General features: G+C 47.7%; 1 protein-coding gene across 1 annotated transcript in view; it reads left to right on the top strand.

Moving 5' to 3' along the window:
- The window catches only part of LOC144505369 (ran-binding protein 17-like), a 1,005,849-nt gene that overhangs the window by 748,314 nt on the left and 232,799 nt on the right, over positions 1–24,736 (top strand). Inside the window, exon 23 of the mRNA XM_078231487.1 lies at positions 6,455–6,537. Coding sequence (XP_078087613.1) covers positions 6,455–6,537 — 83 coding nt within the window. The remainder of the gene's footprint in view (positions 1–6,454; positions 6,538–24,736) is intronic.

Below are 24,736 nucleotides of genomic sequence, written 5' to 3'. Positions count from 1 at the left end.
AGAGGCTTTTGGTATCTGTGTTTTGTTTTCTGCTAGTTTCCTTTCAAAGTTCATATTAGCTCTTTTGATTCTATTTTTAATAGGAGGATTGAGAGGTTGGCAACATTCGGTGGGTGGAGTGTGAGAGGCCAGAGATATCCGTGGAGGGAAGATGTGCACCGATCTCCCAGTGTAGTGGGAGATCGGCGCATGCACACTGGCCCCCTCTGCACTCTGCTACCAACCTCTCTGGCGGGCTTAGGTTCCACCCTCGAGATATAATTTATTATATTAAGACTCAGACAACCCAAATCTGACAAAAAAAAAGCCACAGAATCGATATTCTGATCACTGCAGTATTCAGTACATTCCAGGTCACAACAACTCACTCCATTAAAACATTCTTTCCCTCTGGATCTTGTGGTAAACACCTTCGATTTGTGTCCTCTGGTTATTCTGCCAGTGGAAACAATTTCTCTGTATTTACTCTTATCAAAACCCTTCATAAATTTGAACATGTCCATCAAATCTTCCCTTATCCTCTCCATCACCCCAGATAACTTTATCCCTGTTCTCATTCTATTAAATCTCCTCAGTTCCCTCTCCAATACCTTGATGTAAATCCTAACTCCAGTTGAGGCAAGTTCCGTTGGTACCATTCAATTCATTGCTCCTGGACAAGGAAAGTGTTCCTATCGTCCCTCACTATCCAGCGATACCTTTCCAAAAACATGTTGGTGTGAAAAAAGGGCTGTGTTAAGTCGTGATACCGCACTACCCCCACCAATAATAATACTTATGGGGTGGCATGGTGGCACAGTGGTTAGCAATGCTGCCTCACAGCACCAGGGTCCCGGGTTCAATTCCGGCCTCGGGTCACTGTCTGAGTGGAGTTTGCACATTCTCCCTGTGACTGCGTGGGTTTCCTCCAGGTGCTCTGGTTTCCTCCCACAGTCCAAAGATGTGTAGATTAGATTGATTGGCCATGTTAAATTGCCCTTAGTGTCAGGGGGACAAACAGGGTAAATATGTGGGGTCATGGGGTTAGGGCCTTGGTGGGATTGTTGTCGGTGCAGGCTCGATGGGCCAAATGGCCACCTTCTACAGTATAGGGATTCTATGATTATGACTATGATCAGGGTAGCTGCATGCGTGAGATGCCAGAGGCCCCTGGTACCTGTGGAAGTATACCTTCAGAGAAGGGAAGAAACTGCAGAAGGAGCACTGATCCGAACTGAAAAAAAGGGACTTCTTTCAGACTCAAGAACACAACAGTAAGTGGCAGAAATAGGCCATTTGGCCCCTCAAACCTGCTCTGCCATTTGATAAGATCATGGCTGATCTGATTATGATCTTAACTCCACTTTCCTGTCTGTCCCCCTTCTTGACTCCCTTGTTGATCAAAAGTCTGTCTAACTCAGCATTAAATATATTAAATGACCCAGCCTCGCTGCTCTCTGGAGAAGGCAATTCAACAGAGGAACGATCATTTGAGAGAAGAAATTCCTCTTCATCTCCATGTTAACTGGGAGACTCTGTGAACCCAAGTTCTAGATTCCCCAGAAGGGAGAAACATCCCCTCAACATCCACCCTGTGAAGTCCCTTCACAAGGACAGTAGATTTCCTTCCTATACAGCAATCAACGACAGCTTCATTATCGTCATTGCTGAGACTAGCTTTCAGTTCCCGATTTCATAACTGAATTTAAATTCCACCAGCTGCCCTGTCCTGAGAGTATTAGCCTAGGCCTCTGGATTATTTGTCCAGTACCCTAAGATATTGTCTTCCCCCAGGCCCAACCTGTTCAATCCAGGATCCTGTGGAAGTCTTCACCTGCTGACCTAAGTGAGAATTGCATGGGAAATTTCAACTTCCAATGGGCAATCCCTCTGCTCACAGGGATCATCCCGTGGATGTCTCTGACTCTGAGTTCAAGTTGGAGTTTCAAAACAGTTCCAATCTACTTCACCTGAATAGTTACCCAGGTGATGTGGACAGGTTTAAATCTGGGAGCCCCAATTGCTCACACTGCACCCCCCATCCCCCACACCCATCTTCCCCGACCTGAGACCAACCCACCTGTCTGTCCCCTGACCCATTTTGACTACCTTCCGACCACTCCACCGATTCTCCCAACCATGCTAACCCTCCCCGCGCCCCCGACTGCTTGATTATTCTCCACACCCACTCTGACCAGACCTAGCTACACCTCACCACCAAACTAACCCCGCCAACTAGACTTAAGCATCTAAACTCAATTCCCATGTGACCCACCCTGACTACTCTCCAATCCACTTCACCTCACAATCCACCTAACTACCTATCCACTAACCCATTTACCCACCTACTGACTAACCCACCTACCCAGTCATCCACCTACCCACTCGCCCACCTACCCAGTTCACGTCTACCCACTCACCCATCAATGCACCTCAACTACCTACCCAGCTCACCCAACTACCCATTTAGCCACTCACCCACCAACACCTCAATCCTGGATTTCCACCTCCTCATTGACCCCCTCGCTTATTCCTGACAGAAGGTCTTGCCCGTGTCCCACCATAGCCTCAGGGAAGGGAAGCCTCCATCTCTAGCTGGCCTAGAAGTTTCAAAACGAGTCTAGGAACCATTCGTCCCCCAGCACCAAGTTGTTAAAGCGCCAGTACGCAGACCCTACCCGGACGCAAGATGGAACGGGTTCCGCCCACATCAGGCAATGGTCAGAGGACAGCACTTGCTGCACGGAAGAGGATGGAACGCAGGACAAGTACACCTTCGAAATGTAAAGGGGATGCATTCTGCACGCTCCAGCTCTCGACCTCGCATCAGGGAAGATACTGGAACCAGGATGGAAATGGTGCCAGACGTCCACCAAGTCAAAATACCGACCAGGTCCCGCAACTTCATCGATGGTATGTGACGCGGGGGTCCAAAGCAGTCCCTGGCGTTGAGAATACAGTTAAGTTCCACTGCCCCCCAATACCCCACCGAGGACGATGTACCCACTTGCATCGATTGTGGCAAGATGAGTGGACACTTGCTCATAAGAAAGTCATTTAGAGTGAAGCACCATGCCCCCCTCGTGGACAGTCAAGTGCAGCAATCAGCCTGGCACAGGCTCATGACCCCCCAAGATCTCCAGCTGAAAATGCAGGGCTAACAAGAAAGCCACCCTGCCAGAACTAAGTGTTAGGTGACTCATGTAAATGCCTTCCCTCCCCCCTGCCGCCACTGCAGGAGGCACTTGGGTCTCTTGCAGGTGGCATGCTTCCCATGCCGGAAGACCAAGAAATTCTGGAACCTGGAATGAGCCTCTCTGCTGCTGAAGCCATTGAGGCAGGCTATGGACACCTTCATCTCAAAATTACTGTGCATCTGTCACCAACACCACCTTTTAATGTTCAGAGGGAACAGTGGTGCAAGGCGCCCATTTAGAAAACCACTTAGCCGGCGTCGCTCATTTTGGTCCGAGTCCATTGCCCCTTTGGCATAGGCGCACTGGACCAGCAGCACCAGATCTGACCAGCCGGCGAGGTCTAGCTGCACGCAATCCCTGCGACCGTGATGGGAGAGTAAAAGGTCCCGGAGTTTCCCAGGGGGGATGAGGAGTGACTCAGTGGGGGACATGAGGGAGTCCACCACCTCGCTACAGATAGACTCCAACTCATCCCATGTGCCCACCACTGACTGAGCAGCTGACCTCCTCCACACAGTAGTCTTCCGGGTCCAAGTCTCCCATCTACCAGCCCTGAATCTTCCTCAATCCCACCCCCAGGATCGACAACAGAGGGGTCCTTTGTGTGCTCCTCCCTGGGTTCAGGGTCAGATGGCAGTGATGGCTCAGATCCCCACTCTGCCCCAGACACCAGGTCACATGGGGAGTCCAGAGAATAAAGGTGGCATAATGACACAGTGGTTAGCACTGCTGCCTTACAGTGCCAGGGACCGGGTTCAATTCCGGCCTTGGGTGACTGTGTGGAGTTTGCATGTCCTCCCGTGTCTGCCTGGGTTTCCTCTAGGTGCTCTGGTTTTCTCTCACAGTCCAAAGATGTGCGGGTTAGGTTGATTGGCCATGCTAAATTGCCCCTCAGTGTCAGAGGGATTAGTAGGGTAAATATGTGAGGTTATGGGGATAGGGCCTGGGTGGGATTGTTGTCACTGACCGACAGAAAGCAGAGGGTTGGGATAAATGGGTCCTTCTCTTATTGGCGAAATGTAACTAGCGGGGTGCCGCAGGGGTCAATCCTCAGATCTCAACTGTTTACAATCTATATAAATGATCTACAAGCAGTAACATACCAAAATTTGCTGATGATACTAAAATAAGTGGGAAAGCAGGCAGTGAAGAGGATATATAGAAGGATACAGATAGGCTAGGAGAATGGGCCAAAATTCAGCAGATGGAGTTTAATGTGGATAAGTGTGAGGCAGTCCATTTTGGCAGAAAAAATAGAAAGGCAAATTATTATCTAAATGGAAAGCAGATTCAAAATGCATCCAGGCAGAGGGATCCATGAAGGTATCTTATGCTCATGAATCACAGAAAGTCGGTACGCAGGTGCAGCGCATAATAAAAAAAGCAAATGGGATATTGGCATTTATTGCAAAAGGACTGGAGTATAAAAGGCGAGAAGTATTGTTGCAATTGTAAAGGGTGTTCGTGAGACCACATCTGGAGTATCATATCCATTTTTGGTCTCCTTATGAGAGGAAGGATGTGGTGGCATTGGAGGCAGTTCAGAGGAGGTTGGCCAGATTGATTCCGGGAATGAAGGGATTGGCGTATGAGGAGAGATTAAACAGTTTGGGCTTGTACTCACTGGAGTTTAGAAGGATGAGAGGGATCTGATCGAGGAATATGACATTTTAAAAGGGATTGATAAATTAAATGTAGATCAATTGTTTCCTCTTATGAGGAATCTAGAACAAGAGGTTGAGAGGCATTAGATTTAAAACTGAGATGAGGCAGAACTACTTCTCGCAGAAGGTGGTGAATTTGTGGAACTCGCTACCCCATAGTGCGGTGGAGTCTGAACCACTGAATGGTTTCAGGAGGGAGATAGACATATTTCTAATTAAAACAGGGATGAAGGGATATGGGGAGCAGGTGGGGAGGTGTATTTGAGACCAGGAAGAGATCAGTCATGATCTGATTGAATGTCAGGCTCAAAGGGCTGAACTTGCCGACTTCTGTTATTAATTTCTATGTTCCTATGTTCACTGCTCGCTCCAGAACTTCCCCCATGATTTCCAGCAAAGGAGTGAAGACTCGTAACTTGGGCATGTGCCCACCCATCATCTCATGCTCTCTCCAATTGTGTGCTATCTTGTCCTTTAGGGACACAAAGAGGACATTGTGAGTCGGTGGCCTGGAAGGTATGGAGGGGGTGGGGGGTTACAGCAGGTGGCATGCGTGGGCACTGGGCCTAGCATTTGAGAGTTTGTGATGGGGATTTCTGGGGGGCATTAAGGGAGATGCTGGCAATTCGGGTGTTTAAAGATTGTAAGGATTTAGGGTAATATTCCAGACAGGCATGATACCAGGAGCATCTCAGAGATACAGCTCGGAGGAGGTAATTCATCTTCTTGCAGCATTGATCATAAAGTCTGGTCCTCTTGGTGAGGCTGCTGGAACTGATCCCCTCCACCATCACACTCAGACTTTTTTCATCACGTTGGCAGGTAATCTCTTGCTAATCATTGGAAAGAAAGTGATCCTCCTCTGCTCCATGGCATCCCAGCATCCAGTCCACGTATGCGTCCAAGAGCTTGGGGCAGGTCTTCTTGCTGCTATGTTGCTGCCTTGAATGAGGGTGGGTGCTGAAGGGAGCAATTATATGCTGCTTCCCCTTGTAGAGGGCTAATGGCTGATTCCTGACTCCAATGAATCAGCTGCTGGCGGAGTCGGTAAGTCAGTGTGATTCACGTGGGGGAAGTGCTGGGCTATTTACATCGTTTGAATGGGGCCTGTTCAGTGCTGCCAAAGCCAACGGTTAGCACGCCAGTTTTCCCCATGGCAGCAACACTTAGAACTAATTCGGGTGAATTGTGCCCAGTATCTCGAGAATTGTAGTACACAGGACTGTCTCAAAAAGTACCCAGTCAAATTTTTGAAAATACCACCTGTTGTATAAAATGTAATGGAATGGTGAAGTTGTCCCATAGTTTTGTCAAAAGTAAATTTTATTTTGAGAAACCACACGTTTTAAAGTGATTATAAACAGTTTAGTTAGCTTAGACTTCAAGACACCCAACTGCCTATCTCATATAACCGCACTAGATTACCAGAAGTCTGTCCAGCCCATCTTAATCCATCGTCCAATGATGCACTACAATCCCTCTGTTGCTGCACTTAGTCCTTTCTTAATTGATACCTGCATGTTCCATGTTTCAGTCATCTTTTGTGCAAAGATGTCTGTGTGTTCATTTGACTGTTATTATCAATCTTTTGATTGTGTTTTTTATATATTATAGGTCACAAAGATTGAATTTTGAAGTATCATCGCCAAATGGAATTCTACTGTTCAGAGAAGCCAGCAAAATGATTTCCACTTATGGTACGAACTTCAGAGCTGCTGGGCTGAGGGTGATATGCTTTGTTGCAAGTTTATACGTATATATGAGTGTTTGCGCATGTGTGAGTATATGTGCCTGAGTGCGTGTGCTTGTGTGCAAACATGTGTCTCTGGCATGTATGCTTCCATATATCTCATTCAGATATCATATTCAGAAACACCTAAAGACTTCTAGTTGTTTGAATACATTGTTGACTCTGGTGAGGCTTCAAATTCCAGGAGACATAAATCAAAAAGATTATCCAGTTCAGAGGAAGAATGGAAGTTGGGGAAACTTTTCTCCCAAAGAATAGGAGAGTTCTGATATCAGTTTTCAGGGAACATAATGGAAGCTAACAATATAAATATAAATGGGATCAAAATGTACCGAGATTAGATTTTCAAAAAAAAGAAAGATGAGACGAATAGGTACAAGGAATTGATCCGTGGAAAAGAGATGGGTTTGTTAAACTTGGTGGCCTATTCCTGATGTGAAAGTTCTAATTGTATTACATTAAAAGATATAAAAGTCGATTCAACATGGTTTTGTTGCCAGACCAAAGAATGGAAGTTTTTTTTTAAGCCGTCCTTCAAATTCTAGTATCAGCAGAATTTGCTCCTTTTATTTTGACTGTCTTTGTCCCCACCTCCAAAAAGAGCCACTTGACTATCCCATCCAAAATGCTCTTATTCCCCACCCGAGCTGCATAAAGCAGCAGCCTTGACATCGCAACAAGAATGACCACCTCAAAGGGTAAAAAACGATGAGTGGGACTTAACAGAATGGCGACCAGCCATGCTCTTCACAAAATGGCGGACAGCTGGCTCACCACGCCCTTCACAAAATGGCGGCCCGGTCCGCTTAAGTGGACTAACACAAAATGGCCGCCCGACCCTTCAACCCAAACTGCACAAGATGACGGCCCGATCCTTAAACCCGACCTGGACAAGATAGCCACCCCAACTGCCCCCGCGCCTCACATGACAGCCGCCCTCCCCAAAATAGCCACCCGCTTCCCACCCTCTCGCTACCCACCACTGATCTTCACAAAATGGTGGACGCGCTCCCTCCCTCCGCGGCCGACCGCCCCTCACCAAACGCCCACTGTCACCTGTCAGCCCACCCGCCCCGAGGCCCAACGCCCACCCTTCGCAGCTGCCCAATAAACTGCGATGCCAAACCCCCCTAATCTTACACCCAGAAAAAAAACTTCCTCTTCCGCACAAAACAACAAAACCCAACGGCTCCCCTCACTGCCTGGACAAATCTTCCCTAAAAACTTTCCCCTTCATATGAGATATTATATATTGTCTCTCCCCTTCACCAACTCCCTCTTAAATCCCCTCAGAATCGAGTAAACACCCACCTGGCTTCCCCCTCTCCTGGCCGACGCCCTGCTCCCTCTCTGCCCTCCGCTCGGCTGCGAACTTGAAGGACTTGGTGGATGATAAGCCTGGGAAAGGATGTGTAGATAGTTTGAGTCATGTTGAGATCAAAAAGGAGGAGGTGTTGGGGTTCTTGAGAAACATTAAGGTAGACAAGTCCCCAGGGCCTGATGGGATATACCCCAAAATACTGAAAGAAGCAAGAGAGGAAATTGCTGGGACCTTGAGAGAAATCTTTGTATCCTCACTGGCTACAGGGGAGGCACCAGAGGATTGGAGAATAGCCAATGTTGTTCCTTTGTTTAAGAAAGGTAGCAAGAATAATCCAGATAATTACAGGCCGCTGAGCCTGACGTCAGTGGTAGGGAAATTATTGGAGAGAATTCTTCAAGACAGGATTTACTCCCACTTGGAAATAAGTGGACATATTAGCAAGAGGCAACCTGATTTTGTGAAGGGGAGGTCATGCCTCACTAACTTGATCGAGTTTTTCGAGGAAGTGACGAAGATAATTGATGAGGGTCGGGCAGTGGATGTTGTCTACATGGACTTCAGTAAGGCCTTTGACAAGGTCCCTCATGGCAGACTGGTGCAGAAGATGAAGTCACTTGGGATCAGAGGTGAGCTGGCAAGGTGAATACAGAACTGGCTCGGTCATAGAAGACAGAGGGTAGCAGTGGAAGGGTGCGTTTCTGAATGGAGGGCTGTGACAAGTGGCATTCCTCAGAGATCAGTGCTGGGACCTTTGTTGTTTGTAACATATATAAATGATTTGGAGGCAAATGTAACTGGTTTGATTAGTAAGTTTGCGGATGACACAAAGGTTGGTAGATTTGTGGATAGCGATGAGGACCGTCAGAGGATACAGCAGGACATAGACTGGTTGGAGACTTGGGCAGAGAGAATGCAGATGGAGTTTAATCCGGACAAATGTGAGGTAATGCATTTTGGAAGGTCTAATACAGTTAGGAAATATACAGTAAATAGCACAATCCTTAAGAGTATTGATAGGCAGAGGGATCTGGATGTACAGGTACACAGGTCACTGAAAGTGGCAATGCAGGTGGAGAAGGTAGTCAAGAAGGCATACGGCATGCTTGCCTTCATTGGCCGGGGCATCGAGTTTAAAAATTGGCAAGTCATGTTACAGCTTTAGTTAGGCCGTACTTGGAATATAAGGTTCAATTCTGGTCGCCAAACTACCAGAAGGATGTGGAGGCTTTGGAGAGGGTACAGAAAAGATTTACCAAGATGTTGTCTGGTATGGAGGGCATTAGCTATGAGGAGAAGTTGGAGAAACCTGGTTTGTTCTCACTGGAACGATGGAGATTGAGGGGCGACCTGATAGAAGTCTACAAGATTATGAGGGGCATGGACAGAGTGGATAGTCAGAAGCTTTTTCCGAGGGTGGAAGAGTAAATTACTAGGGGGGCATAGGTTTAAGGTGCGAGGGACAAGGTTTAAAGGAGATGTATGAGGCAATTTTTTCACACAGAGGGTGGTGGGTGCCTGGAACCTGCTGCCGGGAGAGGCAGTGGAAGCAGATACGATAGTGACATTTAAGGGGCATCTTGACAAATAAATGAATAGGATGGGAATAGAGGGATACGGTCCCCGGAAGGGAAGGGTATTTTAATTCAGTCGGGCAGCATGGTCGATGCAGGCTTGGAGGGCCGAAGGGCCTGTTCCTGTGCTGTAATCTTCTTTGTTCTTTGAAATCAAGCATCAGTGGGGGTTGGAAGAAAGTCGGGAGCAGTGAATGTGATGGGACACCAGCCTCTTCACCACACAGGACCTTCAACCAATGCTATACACTAGATACATCGAGGACATTTTCTTCCTTTGGACTCATGGTGAACAATCACTGAAACAACTATATGATGACATCAACAAGTTCCATCCCACCATCAGGCTCACCATGGACTACTCTCCGGAATCGGTTGCATTCATGGACATAGGCATCTCCATCAAGGACGGTCACCTCAGCACTTCACTGTTACCGCAAGCCCACTGATAACTTCACGATGCTCCACTTCTCCAGCTTCCACCCTAAACACGTTAAAGAAGCCTCCATTACGAACAAGCCCTCCGTATACACAGGATCTGCTCAGATGAGGAGGATCGCAACAGACACCTCCAGACGCTGAAAGATGCCCTCATAAGAACAGGATATGGCGCTCAACTCATCAATCGACAGTTTCGACGCGCCACAGCGAGAAACCGCACCGACCTCCTCAGAAGACAAACACAGGACACGGTGGACAGAGTAGAACATAGAACATAGAACATAGAACATTACAGCGCAGAACAGGCCCTTCGGCCCACGATGTTGCACCGACCAGTTAAAAAAAAAACTGTGACCCTCCAACCTAAACCAATTTCTTTTCGTCCATGAACCTATCTACGGATCTCTTAAACGCCCCCAAACTAGGCGCATTTACAACTGATGCTGGCAGGGCATTCCAATCCCTCACCACCCTCTGGGTAAAGAACCTACCCCTGACATCGGTTCTATAACTACCCCCCCTCAATTTAAAGCCATGCCCCCTCGTGCTGGATTTCTCCATCAGAGGAAAAAGGCTATCACTATCCACCCTATCTAAACCTCTAATCATCTTATATGTTTCAATAAGATCCCCTCTTAGCCGCCGCCTTTCCAGCGAAAACAATCCCAAATCCCTCAGCCTCTCCTCATAGGATCTCCCCTCCATACCAGGCAACATCCTGGTAAACCTCCTCTGCACCCTCTCCAAAGCCTCCACATCCTTCCTGTAATGTGGGGACCAGAACTGCACACAGTACTCCAAGTGCGGCCGCACCAGAGTTGTGTACAGTTGCAACATAACGCTACGACTCCTAAATTCAATCCCCCTACCAATAAACGCCAAGACACCATATGCCTTCTTAACAACCTTATCTACTTGATTCCCAACTTTCAGGGATCTATGCACACATACACCTAGATCCCTCTGCTCCTCCACACTATTCAAAGTCCTCCCGTTAGCCCTATACTCAACACATCTGTTATTCCTACCAAAGTGAATTACCTCACACTTCTCCGCATTAAACTCCATCCGCCACCTCTCGGCCCAACTTTGCAACCTGTCTAAGTCTTCCTGCAAACTTCCTCACTGTCTACCACACCACCGACTTTGGTGTCATCAGCAAATTTGCTAATCCACCCAACTATACCCTCATCCAGATCATTAATAAATATTACAAACAGCAGTGGCCCCAAAACAGATCCCTGAGGTACACCACTTGTAACCGCACTCCATGATGAATATTTACTATCAACCACCACCCTCTGTTTCCTATCCGCTAGCCAATTCCTGATCCAATTTCCTAGATCACCCCCAATCCCATACATCTGCATTTTCTGCAGAAGCCTACCATGGTGAACCTTATCAAACGCCTTACTAAAATCCATATATACCACGTCCACTGCCTTGCCCCCATCCACCTCCTTGGTCACTTTCTCAAAAAACTCAATAAGGTTAGTAAGGCACGACCTACCTGCCACAAAACCATGGTGACTATCACCTATCAATTCATTACTCTCCAAATAACTATAAATCCTATCCCTTATAATTTTTTCCAACATCTTGCCGACAACAGAAGTGAGACTCACCGGTCTATAATTCCCTTCGTCGTCCAGTACCTCCCCGGAGCAGAGAAGCCACGGCATCTTCTCCGGAGCCTTCAACATGTCAAAATGAAGACGAACATCTCGCCAAGGCCATCCCCACACCCCCACTTTTTGCCTTCAAACAACCGCACAACCTCAAACAGACCATTGTCCGCAGCAAACTACCCAGACTTCAGGAGAACAGTGACCACGACACCACACAACCCTGCCACAGCAACCTCTGCAAGACGTGCCGGATCATCGACATGAATGCCATCATCTCAAGTGAGAGCACCATCCACCAGGTACACGGTACATACACTTGCAACTTGGCCAACGTTGTCTACCTGATACACTGCAGGAAAGGATGTCCTGAGGCATGGTACATTGGGGAGACTGTGCAAACGCTATGACAACAGATGAATGAACCGCTCGACAATCACCAGGCAAGACTGTTCTCTTCCTGTTGGAGAACACTTCAGCAGTCACGGACATTCGGCCTCTGATCTTCAGGTAAGCATTCTCCAAGGCGGCCTTCACGACACACGACAACGCAGAGTCGCTGAGCAGAAACAGATAGCCAAGTTCCGCACACATGAGGACGGCCTCAACCGGGGTCTTGGATTCATGTCACACTATCTGTAACCCCCACGACTTGCAAAATCTCACTAACTGTCCTGTCTGGAGACAATACACATCTCTTTAACCTGTGCTTAACGCTCCCTCCACTCACATTGTCTGTACCTTTAAGGCTTGATTACCTGTAAAGACTCACATTCCAACCATTATTCTGTAAATTGAGTTTGTGTCTTTTTATGCCCTGTTTGTGAACAGAACTCCCACTTACCTGACGAAGGAGCAGCGCTCCGAAAGCTAGTGGCTTTTGCTACCAAATAAACCTGTTGGTCTTTAATCTGGTGTTGTGAGACTTCTTACTGTGTTTACCCCATTCCAACGCCAACATCTCCACATCATGACTGCATGATTGCACAGTGGTTAACACTGCAGCCTCACAGCAGCAGGTACCCTTGGGTGACTGTCTATGTGGACATTTGCACATTCTCCCCATGTCTTCGTGGGTTTCCGCCGGGTGCTCCGATTTAGAACATAGAACATAGAAAGCCACAGCACAAACAGGCCCTTCGGCCCACAGGTTGCGCCGATCACATCCCCACCTCTAGGCCTATCTATAGCCCTCAATCCCATTAAATCCCATGTACTCATCCAGAAGTCTCTTAAAAGACCCCAACGATTTCCTTCCACAGTCCAAAAATGTGCATTTTAGGTCGATTGACCGTGGGAAATTGCCCCTTAGTTTCCCAAGATGTATACATTAGATGGATTAGCCATGGGCTAAAGTGGGGTGGTGGGCCTGGTTAAGATATTCTGTCAGAGAGTCAGTGCAGACTCAGTGGGTTGAATGGCCTCTTTCTACACTGTAGGGATTCAATGATTCTATGACTGTATGTGTTGTGGGAATACAGGAAGAGACATGACAAGGACCTAAACCTATTCTTGACAGGAAATGCAGATAAAAGTGGTGGAGGCCTTCTGGGCAGCAGCTGGAGCTAGTGCAGTGAGGTCTGCAATATTCTGACATGCATTATCTGTCTTAATTATGGATTGCCTCATTTTGTATGTTACTGGGTTGTAATCAGGAACTCCCACAGTGGCTGAAAGGCAGGTGAATTTTTGCACATTATGTCACGTTAGATATTTTTCACACCAACCCAATCAGAAAGTTTGCACGAGACTTCAGATGAACAAAAACTAAATAAATATGTATAAATATATATAATGGAATTAGATTAAAAAATAAACAGTAGAATTTTGAACAGAAACAACAAATTGGTTTCAGTTAGGTAATATTGCACAGTTTTTTTTACATATATTTTACATATAAGAACAAAGAAGAACAATACAGCACAGGAACAGGCCCTTCGGCCCTCCAAGCCCGCGCCGCTCCCCGGTCCAGGATTGAATCCTGAATCCAGGATCCCCGCCCAATTTTCCAGCCTATCTACATCCTAATATCCTATCCACCGAGCTGTCCCTCACAGCTACGGTGCTTTGTTCATCACAACCTATTAACTCACCCCCACCCCCCCATTCCAGACCATGTGAGATCATAGAAACCCTACAGTGCAGAAGGAGGCCATTCGGCCCATCGAGTCTGCACCGACCACAATCCCACCCAGGCCCTACCCCCACATATTTACCCACTAATCCACACATCTCAGGGCTCTAAGGGGCAATTTTTTTTTTTTTTAACCTGGCCAATCAACCTAACCCGCACATCTTTGGACTGTGGGAGGAAACCGGAGCACCCGGAGGAAACCCATGCAGACACGAGGAGAATGTGCAAACTCCACACAGACAGTGACCCAAGCCGGGAATCGAACCCGTGACCCTGGAGCTGTGAAGCAGCAGTGCTAACCACTGTGCTACCGTGCCGCCCGATAGAAAAAAGCCTGCCTGGGCTCGTCCGGGATTTGAACCCGGGACCTCTCGCATTTTAATGCTACGCCCAAAGCAAGAATCACACCCCGAGACCAACGAGCCACCCGTTGGAGCTCTCCAGGGAGAGGCGAAAACCCAGAGTGAAAACCCCAGGGCCAATATGGGGAAAAAAAAATCTGGGAAATTCCTCTCCGACCCCCTGTGGCGATCGAAACGCGTCCAGGAGATCACACTGGCCCCGATCGGAAAATGCTTCCCAACCCTATTCATTTCCACTTCTGCTTTACGAACAGGTTCCCAACTATCCGCAGTCTCGCTCTGTACTGGCACCAGCAAGATGATCATAGAATGAAGCCTTGAAATGAGAAACAAAGAACAATTAGCCCGCGCCGCTCCCTGGTCCAAACTAGACCACTCTTTTGTATCCCTCCATTCCCACTCCGTTCATATAGCTGTCTAGATAAGTCTTAAACGTTCCCAGTGTGTCCGCCTCCACCACCTTGCCCGGCAACACATTCCAGGCCCCCACAACCCTCTGTGTAAAATATGTCCTTCTGATATCTGTGTTAAACCTCCCCCCCTTCACCTTGAACCTATGACCCCTCGTGAACGTCACCACCGACCCGGGGAAAAGCTTCCCACCGTTCACCCTATCTATGCCTTTCATAATTTTATACACCTCTATTAAGTCTCCCCTCATCCTCCGTCTTTCCAAGGAGAACAACCCCAGTTTCCCCAATATTCCCCAATATGTCATAATTGAAATAACCTTTGCATGTTACATTGTAAATCCTTCTAACAGTACAATTGTTTCATTAAGAAGAGGAACTTTGGTATGCTCATGCAAGGAATGCAAAAAAAAAGGCAGGTGCAGCAAGCAATTAGGAAGGGAAATGGTATGTTGGCCTTTACTGTAAAGGGATTGGAGTACAGGAATAAAGAAGTCTTGCTTCAATTGTACAGTGCTTTGGTGAGGTCACGTCTGAAAAACTGTGTACAATTTTAGTCTCTGTATTAAAGAAGGATATATTTGCATTGCAAGTGGTCAATAAAAGATTCACTAAGTTGCTTCCTGGGTTGAGAGGATTTTCCTATGATGAGAGACTGAATAAATTGGCTTTATATTCTCTGGAGATTAGAGAAACAAGAGGCAATCTCATTGAAACCTTCAAGAATCTGAAGGGTAGATACTGAGACATGGGGACGATTTTGAGCTTGCACTCTTCGTCTGTGGGAGTGGCGGTGGATACTCAAAATCCAGAGGGCGTGATTCGTGCCGGCGAGTTTCTGAGGTCTGATCTTACTGGCCCCTCACCTGTGTAGTGGCGTGAAACATGCCACGGGACCACAATACACTCATTTTAACACATTAACACATAATTATTGAGCACTATCACCAGATATTGAGCCCGCAAAGAATTTTCAGCTGCCATCGGTGTGACGTCACATTGGCGCCATTTATAACAGGTCTACAGAAGCGTGAATCTGACGTCTTCACCACCAAGGGGGGCATCGGAGGTGAAGGCTCAGGCAGTCAGCACCCTCCACTGTGTGCACTGTTCAGGGGGCACCAGAGAGGACTCAGGGGACACGGATAGGTTCAACTTGGGTTGGGGGTCCCAGAATTGCTATTTCGGGGGGAGGGGTCAGGAGGGATCAGTGGCAGATCTTCTCTACCACTCATGTCAGGCCGCCCCTTGCTCTAAAGGGGTTGTGAGAGCTGGTATGCAGACATCGCTTCCCATGTACACCTTCCTGGATTCAAAGAACAAAGAACAATACAGCACAGGAACAGGCCCTTCGGCCCTCCAAGCCCGTGCCGCTCCCTGGTCCAAACTAGACCATTCTTTTGTATCCCTCCATTCCCACTCCGTTCATATGGCTATCTAGATAAGTCTTAAACGTTCCCAGTGTGTCCACCTCCACCACCTTGCTTGGCAGCGCATTCCAGGCCCCCACCACCCTCTGTGTAAAATATGTCCTTCTGATATCTGTGTTAAACCTCCCCCCCTTCGCCTTGAACCTATGACCCCTCGTGAATGTCACCACCGACCTGGGGAAAAGCTTCCCACCGTTCACCCTATCTATGCCTTTCATAATTTTATACACCTCTATTAAGTCTCCCCTCATCCTCCGTCTTTCCAGGGAGAATAACCCCAGTTTACCCAATCTCTCCGCATAACTAAGCCCCTCCATACCAGGCAACATCCTGGTAAACCTCCTCTGTCCTCTCTCCAAAGCCTCCATGTCCTTCTGGTAGTGTGGCGACCAGAACTGGACGCAGTATTCCAAATGCGGCCGAACCAACGTTTTATACATCTGCAACATCAGACCCCAACTTTTATACTCTATGCCCCGTCCTATAAAGGCAAGCATGCCATATGCCTTCTTCACCACTTTCTCCACCTGTGACGTCACCTTCAAGGATCTGTGGACTTGCACACCCAGGTCCCTCTGCGTATCTACACCCTTTATGGTTCTGCCATTTATCGTATAGCTCCTCCCTACATTATTTCTACCAAAATGCATCACTTCGCATTTATCAGGATTGAACTCCATCTGCCATTTCTTTGCCCAAATTTCCAGCCTATTTATATCTTTCTGTAGCCTTTGACAATGCTCCTCACTATCTGCAAGTCCTGCCAATTTTGTGTCGTCCGCAAACTTACTGATCACCCCAGTTACACCTTCTTCCAAATCGTTTATATAAATCACAAACAGCAGTGGTCCCAATACAGAGCCCTGCGGAACACCACTAGTCACAGGCCTCCAGCCAGAAAAAGACCCTTCCACTACCACCCTCTGTCTTCTGTGACCAAGCCAGTTCTCCACCCATCTAGCCACCTACCCCTTTATCCCATGAGATCCAACCTTTTTCACCAGCCTACCATGAGGGACTTTGTCAAACGCTTTACTAAAGTCCATATAGACGACATCCACGGCACTTCCCTCGTCAACCATTCTGGTCACTTCTTCAAAAAACTCCACCAGGTTAGTGAGGCATGACCTCCCTCTCACAAAACCATGCTGACTATCGTTAATGAGTTTATTCCTTTCTAAATGCGCATACACCCTATCTCTAAGAATCTTCTCCAACAACTTCCCCACCACGGACGTCAAGCTCACCGGCCTATAATTACCCGGGTTATCCTTCCTACCCTTCTTAAATAACGGGACCACATTAGCTATCCTCCAATCCTCTGGGACCTCACCTGTGTCCAGTGACGAGACAAAGATTTGCGTCAGAGGCCCAGTGATTTCATCTCTCGTCTCCCTGAGCAGCCTTGGATAGATTCCATCAGGCCCTGGGGATTTGTCAGTCTTTAAATTCTCTAACAAACCTAACACTTCCTCTCTTGTAATGGAGATTTTCTCCAACAGTTCCACACTCCCCTCCGAGACACTCCCAGTCAACACATCCCTCTCCTTTGTGAATACCGACCCAAAGTATTCATTTAGGATCTCCCCTACTTCTTTGGGCTCTAAGCCTAATTCCCCACTTTTGTCCCTGAGAGGTCCGATTTTTTCCCTGACAACCCTTTTGTTCCTAATGTATGAATAAAATGCCTTGGGATTCTCCTTAATCCTGTCTGCCAAGGACATTTTGTGACCCCTTTTTGCCCTTCTAATTCCCCGTTTGAGTTCTTTCCTACTTTCTTTGTACTCCTCCAGAGCTCCCTCCTTTTTTAGCTGCCTGGACCTAACATACGCCTCTCTTTTCTTTTTGACCAGTCCCTCAATTTCCCTGGTTATCCACGGTTCTCGAATCCTAGCCTTCCTATCCTTCTTTTTTACAGGCACATGCCTGTCCTGTAGCCGTAACAACTGTTCCTTAAAAGACTCCCACATGCCAGATGTGGATTTACCCTCAAACAGCCTCTCCCAATCAAGAGCTGCCAATTTCTGCCTAATCCCACTAAAGTTAGCCTTCCCCCAATCCATCACCTTACCCTTGGGGCAAAGAACAATACAGCACAGGAACAGGCCCTTCGGCCCTCCAAGCCCGTGCCGCTCCCTGGTCCAAACTAGACCATTCTTTTGTATCCCCCCATTCCCTCTCCGTTCATATGGCTATCTAGATAAGTCTTAAACGTTCCCAGTGTGTCCGCCTCCACCACCTTGCCTGGCAGCGCATTCCAGGCCCCCACCACCCTCTGTGTAAAATATGTCCTTCTGATATCTGTGTTAAACCTCCCCCCCTTCACCTTGAACCTATGACCCCTCGTGAACGTCACCACCGACCTGGGGAAAAGCTTCCCGCCGTTCACCCTATCTATGCCTTTCATAATTTTATACACCTCTATTAAGTCTCCCCTCATCCTCCGTCTTTCCAGGGAGAACAATCTCTCCTCATAACTAAGACCCTCCATACCAGGCAACATCCTGGTAAACCTCCTCTGTACTCTCTCCAAAGCCTCTACGTCCTTCTGGTAGTGTGGCGACCAGAACTGGACGCAGTATTCCAAATGCGGCCGAACCAAATGCGCCCGCATCTGTTTCGCACTCATCCTTTTCCATCACTATCCTAAAGCTAACAGAATTATGGTCACTATTTGCCACATGTTCCCCTACCGAAACTTTGAAGACCTGACCGGGCTCATTCCCCAGTACTAGGTCCAGTATAGCCCCCTCTCTAGTCGGGCTATCTACATATTGTTCCAAAGAACCCTCCTGTACGCATTTTACAAATTCCTCCCCATTCAGACTCCCAGCCCTACGCGATTTCCAGTCTATACCAGGGAAATTGAAGTCTCCCACTACAACAACCCTATTTTTCCTGCACCTATCCAGTATCTCCTGACATATCCGTTCTTCCACTTCCATTGGGCTGTTGGGGGGCCTGTAGTATACCCCCAACATAGTGACTGCGCCCTTCCTGTTTCTAAGCTCCACCCAGAGTGACTCGTTACACGACCCCTCTGAATTGTCCTCCCTCTACACCGCTGTAATATGCTCTCCAACTAATACTGCTACTCCCCCACCTCTTTTGGCCCCTCCTCTGTCTCGCCTAAAACACTTGTACCCCGGAATATTCAGCTGCCAGTCCTGTCCCTCTTTCAACCAAGTCTCTATCACCGCAACCACATCCAAATTCCTCGTGAGCATTAAGGCCCTAAGTTCGTCTAAGATTTGGCCCTAAGATTCCTGTCCATATCGCAGCTGGGGAAGTGTCCTTCTTTAGTGGGGGCTGGCAAGAGGGTGGGAGGGACATAACATTGCCTTTCTCACACTCCACAGGGATGAGGCACCAGGTATGTGTGGTTATACGCCTAAGCTCAGTGGCATTAACAGACAGGCTGGGAGAACAGAGTGAAATTTATTGACAAACATTCAGAACAAAAAGGTAACTTTACTTCTATAGTGCCGATATTCACCCATGCCCATTAAGTGATCTTAATCTTCCTCACCCTCCCATACATCTAGGTGTCACCCCAGGATCCACAGCTGAGGTTGAGGTGGCCTTTTGGCCTGAGATGACTTTGGCGGGTGTCCGGGACCTTGCGGGTCCAGGCCTGCTTTCGGGCAGCACAGATGTTGAACTGCTGCAGTTCTCGCTGTCAGGGGCTGGAGGCATGTTGCTCACAGATGGCCTGGAGACACCCAGGTTGTACTTCTGCTAATCTCCTTCCCTTCAGGTTCCCTTGATGGAGGGGCAGCTGCAGTGAGATCCAGAAGCCCCGCCATCTTCCGGCACAGACACTCATGGATTCCCACCAGTGCTTGTATCATTCAGTCAAAGCCCTGCACCATTGAATCATAGAATCCCTACAGTGCAGAAGGAGGCCATTCTGCCCATCGAGTCTCCACCGCTCCGACAGAGCATCCTACCAGGCCCTATCCCCATAACCCCATGTATTTACTCCGTTAATCCCCCTAACATAGAAATCATAGAAACCCTACAGTACAGAGGCCATTCGGCCCATCGAGTCTGCACCGACCACAATCCCACCCAGGCCCTACCCCCATATCCCTACATATTTTACCCACTAATCCCTCTAACCTACGCATCCCAGGTCACTAAGGGGCAATTTTAGCATGGCCAATCAACCTAACCCGCACATCTTTGGACTGTGGGAGGAAAGCGGAGCACCCGGAGGAAACCCACGCAGGAACGAGGAGAATGTGCAAACTCCACACAGACAGTGACCCAAGCCGGGAATCGAACCCAGGTCCCTGGAGCTGTGAAGCAGCAGTGCTAACTACTGTGCTACCGTGCTGCCCATCGTACCCTATTGTAACCTACCCATCTTGGTACACTAAGGGGAAATTTAACATGGCCAATCCACCTTACCTGCGCATATTTGAACTGTGGGAGCCCTCAGAGGAAACCCACGCAGACACGGTGAGACCTGGGTCCCTGGTGCTGTGAGGTAGCAGGCTAACCACTATGCCACTGTGCCACCCTACAGTGGACATATAGGACATCTCCTGCCATGGAGTGCATGTCCTGCACCAAGGTCTCCACAGTGGACGTCAATCTGGCAGTGTTGGCCTCGGTGAGTTGCAGTGACAGCATTATCTCCTCGGAGAGAAGGTAATGGGACTCCTCCAATCGGCCTTGCAGTCCGAGGAGGACTACTTTCATCCCTTCCTGAGACTCGCGACACTGCCTTTGCAGCTCCAGCAGCTGTGGACGGCCGGGCCCAGAGGCACATCATCGGCCTGGTGCTCAGCAGAATCCTAGACTCTTTCATCCTTCCAAGTGCCAGTTCCCTAGGACACCCCTGCCTCCACCTGTGGATCGTCAGCTGTGAGGTGCTTGCTAGTGAGTGACCCAGAAGCCTGTCAACATAGTGATCCCACTGAGGTGCGAGTATCTGCGCTGATGCCGGATGTGGGTGAGAGCTGTTACACAACTTCCACAGTGGGGTTGGAGATGTCCCCCTCTGTACTGCTGGAGTCCAGTGGTTCCAGAGGGTGTGAGGATGGTCCAGCCTGTTCTGGCGTCGGCCTGCATTAATGGCATTAGTGCATTACATGGGACACGGAGGGAACATTGTTCTCACTTGAGACTTGAGGAATGACAATAATTGTGCTGAGGGTTCTCATGTTTCTTTGCTGCCGTCACTTCACTCGCAGTTCAGGCACATTCTTCCTCCTCCCCGACCAGCTCGAGGGCTAGTTCCTTGATGCATGTGAGGGTATGCAATCCTCTTTCCTCTGACTTGACTCCAGCTGGCCGTATATGCTGACTTCTGTTATACTCTAGTTTGTCCTGTCATGACATGGATAGGGAGAGCTGAGGTGGGAGTGTGGACGTTTAAGGCGGTGATGAGATGTGGCAGGCGGGGCTTGGGTGGGAGCTCGAGTGTGCAGAGCTTAGCAGCTACTAGAGGAAATGGTAATTGTGGGAAGGAGGGGGGAATCTGGTGCCTGGTGTTGGCAGAGGCCAAGGTGCGAGGAGGAGTTGGGTGTGCGAGGGGGTCCAGTGCGAAACTGGGGGTGGTTTACTTACCCTGGTTGAATAAAAATCATTCATCTTCTTCTGACACGCTGTTTCGTCCTCTTCTGTAGTGCCCTTGCACTCATCAGAGCTGCCACTACATCCCAGGTGGGAGCGGTCACCCTGCTGGAAGGCCATCTCCTGAAGCGTGGTTACAGGGTTTCCCACCTCTGCCTATCTATTCCCTTGACTAGTCTGGTCTCTGTAAAGCATGGTGCTGGCTTCTTGGTTGCCATCCCCTGGAGTCATTGTGGAAGAAGTGCTGGGAGCTGTTTATATGGAGCTTCACAGAGCTTGCAGCAGTAAAGTTGTTAAGTGCTGGTAAATCAGAGGGAATGCACCGCTGGAGCGGCATGAAACCCTTGGGAATAGGAATTAATACTAATGAATACTAAAATTCAGCCCAAAAGCATGCTGGCGTGAAAAACACGTCTTTCACGCCAGAACCAACACAGATTTCGCCCATGGTTTCCATTGGTCAGAGAATCTAAAACACAAGGGGGCACAGTCTCAGGGTAAGGTGCCCCACAAAAGGCTGCTGCATAAGATAAAGGTGCATGGTGTTATGGGTAATGTATTAGCATGGATAGAGGATTGGTTAACTAACAGAAACCAAAGAGTGGTGATAAAAGGGTGATTTTCTGGTTGGCGATCACTGACCAGTGGTGTGCCTCAGGAATCAGTGTTGGGACCGCAATTGTTTAGAATGTACATAGATAGTTGGGAGTTAGGGACCAAGTGTAGTCTGTCAGTTCGCAGATGACACTAAGATGAGTGGTAGAACAAAGTATGCAGAGGAAACTGAAAGTCTGCAGAGGGATATAGATAGTTTAAGTGAATGGGCAAGTATCTGGCAAATGGAGTGCAATGTTGGTTTGTGTGAGGTCACCCATTTTGGTAGGAATAACAGCAAATTAGATTGCTATTTAAATGGTAAAAAATTGCAGCATGCTGCTGTACAGAGGGACCTGGGTGTCCTTGTGCATGAGTTGCAAAAAGTTAATTTGTAGGTGCAGCAGGAATTAAGAAGGCAAATAGAATTTTGTTCTTCATTGTTAGAAGAATGAAGTTTAAAAACAGGGAGGTTATGTTGCAGCTGTATAAGATGCTGGTGAGGACACGCTTTGAGTACTGTGTACAGTTTTGGCCTCCTTGCTTGACAAAGAATATACTGGCACTGGAGGGGGTGCAGAGGAGATTCATTAGGTTGATTCCGGAGTTGAAAGGGTTGGCTTATGGAGAGAGACTGAGTAGACTGGGACTATATATGAAACATATAAAATTATGAAGGGAATCGATAAGATAGAAGCAGGGAGATTGTTTCCACTGCCGAGTGAAACTAGAACTGGCGGGGGGGGCGGCAAAGCATCAAAATGAGGGAGCAGATCTAGGACTGAGGGTTGAGGAGGAACTTCTTCACTCAAAGGGTTGTGAATCTATGGAATTCCCTGCCCAGTGAAGTAGTTGAGGCTATCTCGTTGAATGATTTTAAGGCAAAGATAGATAGATAGTAAAGAATTAAGGGTTATGGTAAGCAGGTGGGTTAGTGGAACTGAGTCCACGAAAAGATCAGCCATGATCTTATTGAATGGTGGAACAGACTTGAAGGGCCAGATGGCTTACTCCTGTTCCTAGTTCTTATGCTCTTATAAGGGGCCAATCATTTAGGACTGAGATGGAGAAACTACTTCATTCAAAGATTGTGAATCTTTGGAATTCTCCAACCCAGAAGGTTGTGGATGTTCCATCACAGAAACATAGAAAATAGGAGCAGGAGGAGGTCATTTGGCCCTTCGAGCTGCTCTGCCATTCATTATGATCATGGCTGATCATCCAAGTAAATAGCCTGAACCCATCTTTCCCCTCCTTTGATTCCCTTCTCCCCAAGTGCTATATCTAACTGCTTTTTGAAAACATTCATGCCAGAATTTTATCGCCCTGCCCGCCACAGGAATCAGTACAGGCGAGGCGTGGACAATGGAAAGGTCTGATGACCTCGGGCTGGGTTTTCCAGTCTCGGGTCGAGCGAGGCCGTAAAATCCCACCCACAATGTTTTGGCCTCAACTACTTTCTGTGCTAACGAATTCCACAGGCTGACCACTCTCTGGGTGAAGAAATTTCTCCTCATCTCCGTCCTAAACAGTCTACCCTGTATCCTCAGACTGTGAGCCTTGGTTCTGGACACCCCCACCCCATCGTTCAATATAGAAGGCTGGCTCGACAGATTTTTGGTCTCTCGGAATTAATGGAGCAGGTCGAAAGTGAAGTTGAAACCCAAGATCAGCCATGGCCATTTGAATAGTGGATGAGCTGCCAGGTTTACTCCTGCTCCTATTTGTTGTGGTCTTATAGGAAGACAGTCCTTGGCTCCCAGATTCAATTCCAAATCTGTGCCAAACTAGAGTTTGTCTTAGTGCCTTTGGCAATTCCTGATAATTATCCAGTGAACCTTGTAGGCAGTGGGGAGAACGAATCAAGCTGTGTTTCTCTCCGCCCCACATACAATCAAATAATATGCTGATATTAACATCTAATCAAGTCACATCAAGAATGGGCATCAGAACAAGACACTGGGAAATGGTTGACTTCATTGGACCTTATGGTCAGTTCATGAAGAAAATATTGGGGAGAATTACGTGATGTGCAAATAAGACAGTAAATACTGATGAGAAATATTAATTTAGGATCTCACCCACCTCTTGTGGATCTGCACATTTAATTTAAATTCCAGCACCCATGTCCTCACAACATTAGCCTGGGTCTCTGGATTACTAGTCTATTGTCATTATCACGACAAGGCTGTTTCCCTATTCAAAAATACTATAGGTGGGGAGTCCCAGGATTTTGTCCCAGTTCCAGTGAAGGAATGGCAATATATATCCAAGTCAATGTAATGTGTCATAAAGAGGAGAATTTGAGGGTAATAATGTTCTACTGCCCATGTCCAGCGAGGTGATGTAAGTTACAGATTTGGTGGTGATATCTAAGAAGCCTTGCTGAGTTGCTATCGTGCACAATGTAGATGGTACACGCTATATCCAGAGTGCACTAGTAGTGGAAGGATTGAAGGTTAAAAGTGATGGATAAACTGACAATTAAATGGAATACTTTATTCTAAATAGTGTTGAGCTCCTTCAGTGTTGTTTGAAATGCATCGATCCAGGCAAGTGCCTTTAATATAGTAAAACACCCCAAGGTGCTTCACAGAGACATTAGAAAGCAGAATATAAAAATGAGACATATGAGAAGCTACTCGATTCTTCGACCCAAAACCGAGTCGAAA

Source organism: Mustelus asterias, chromosome 16 (assembly GCF_964213995.1).
Source record: "Mustelus asterias chromosome 16, sMusAst1.hap1.1, whole genome shotgun sequence".
NCBI lineage: Eukaryota > Metazoa > Chordata > Chondrichthyes > Carcharhiniformes > Triakidae > Mustelus > Mustelus asterias.
The sequence above is the reverse complement of the archived record's forward strand: the minus strand, read 5'-3'. Positions and strand labels throughout refer to the sequence as shown.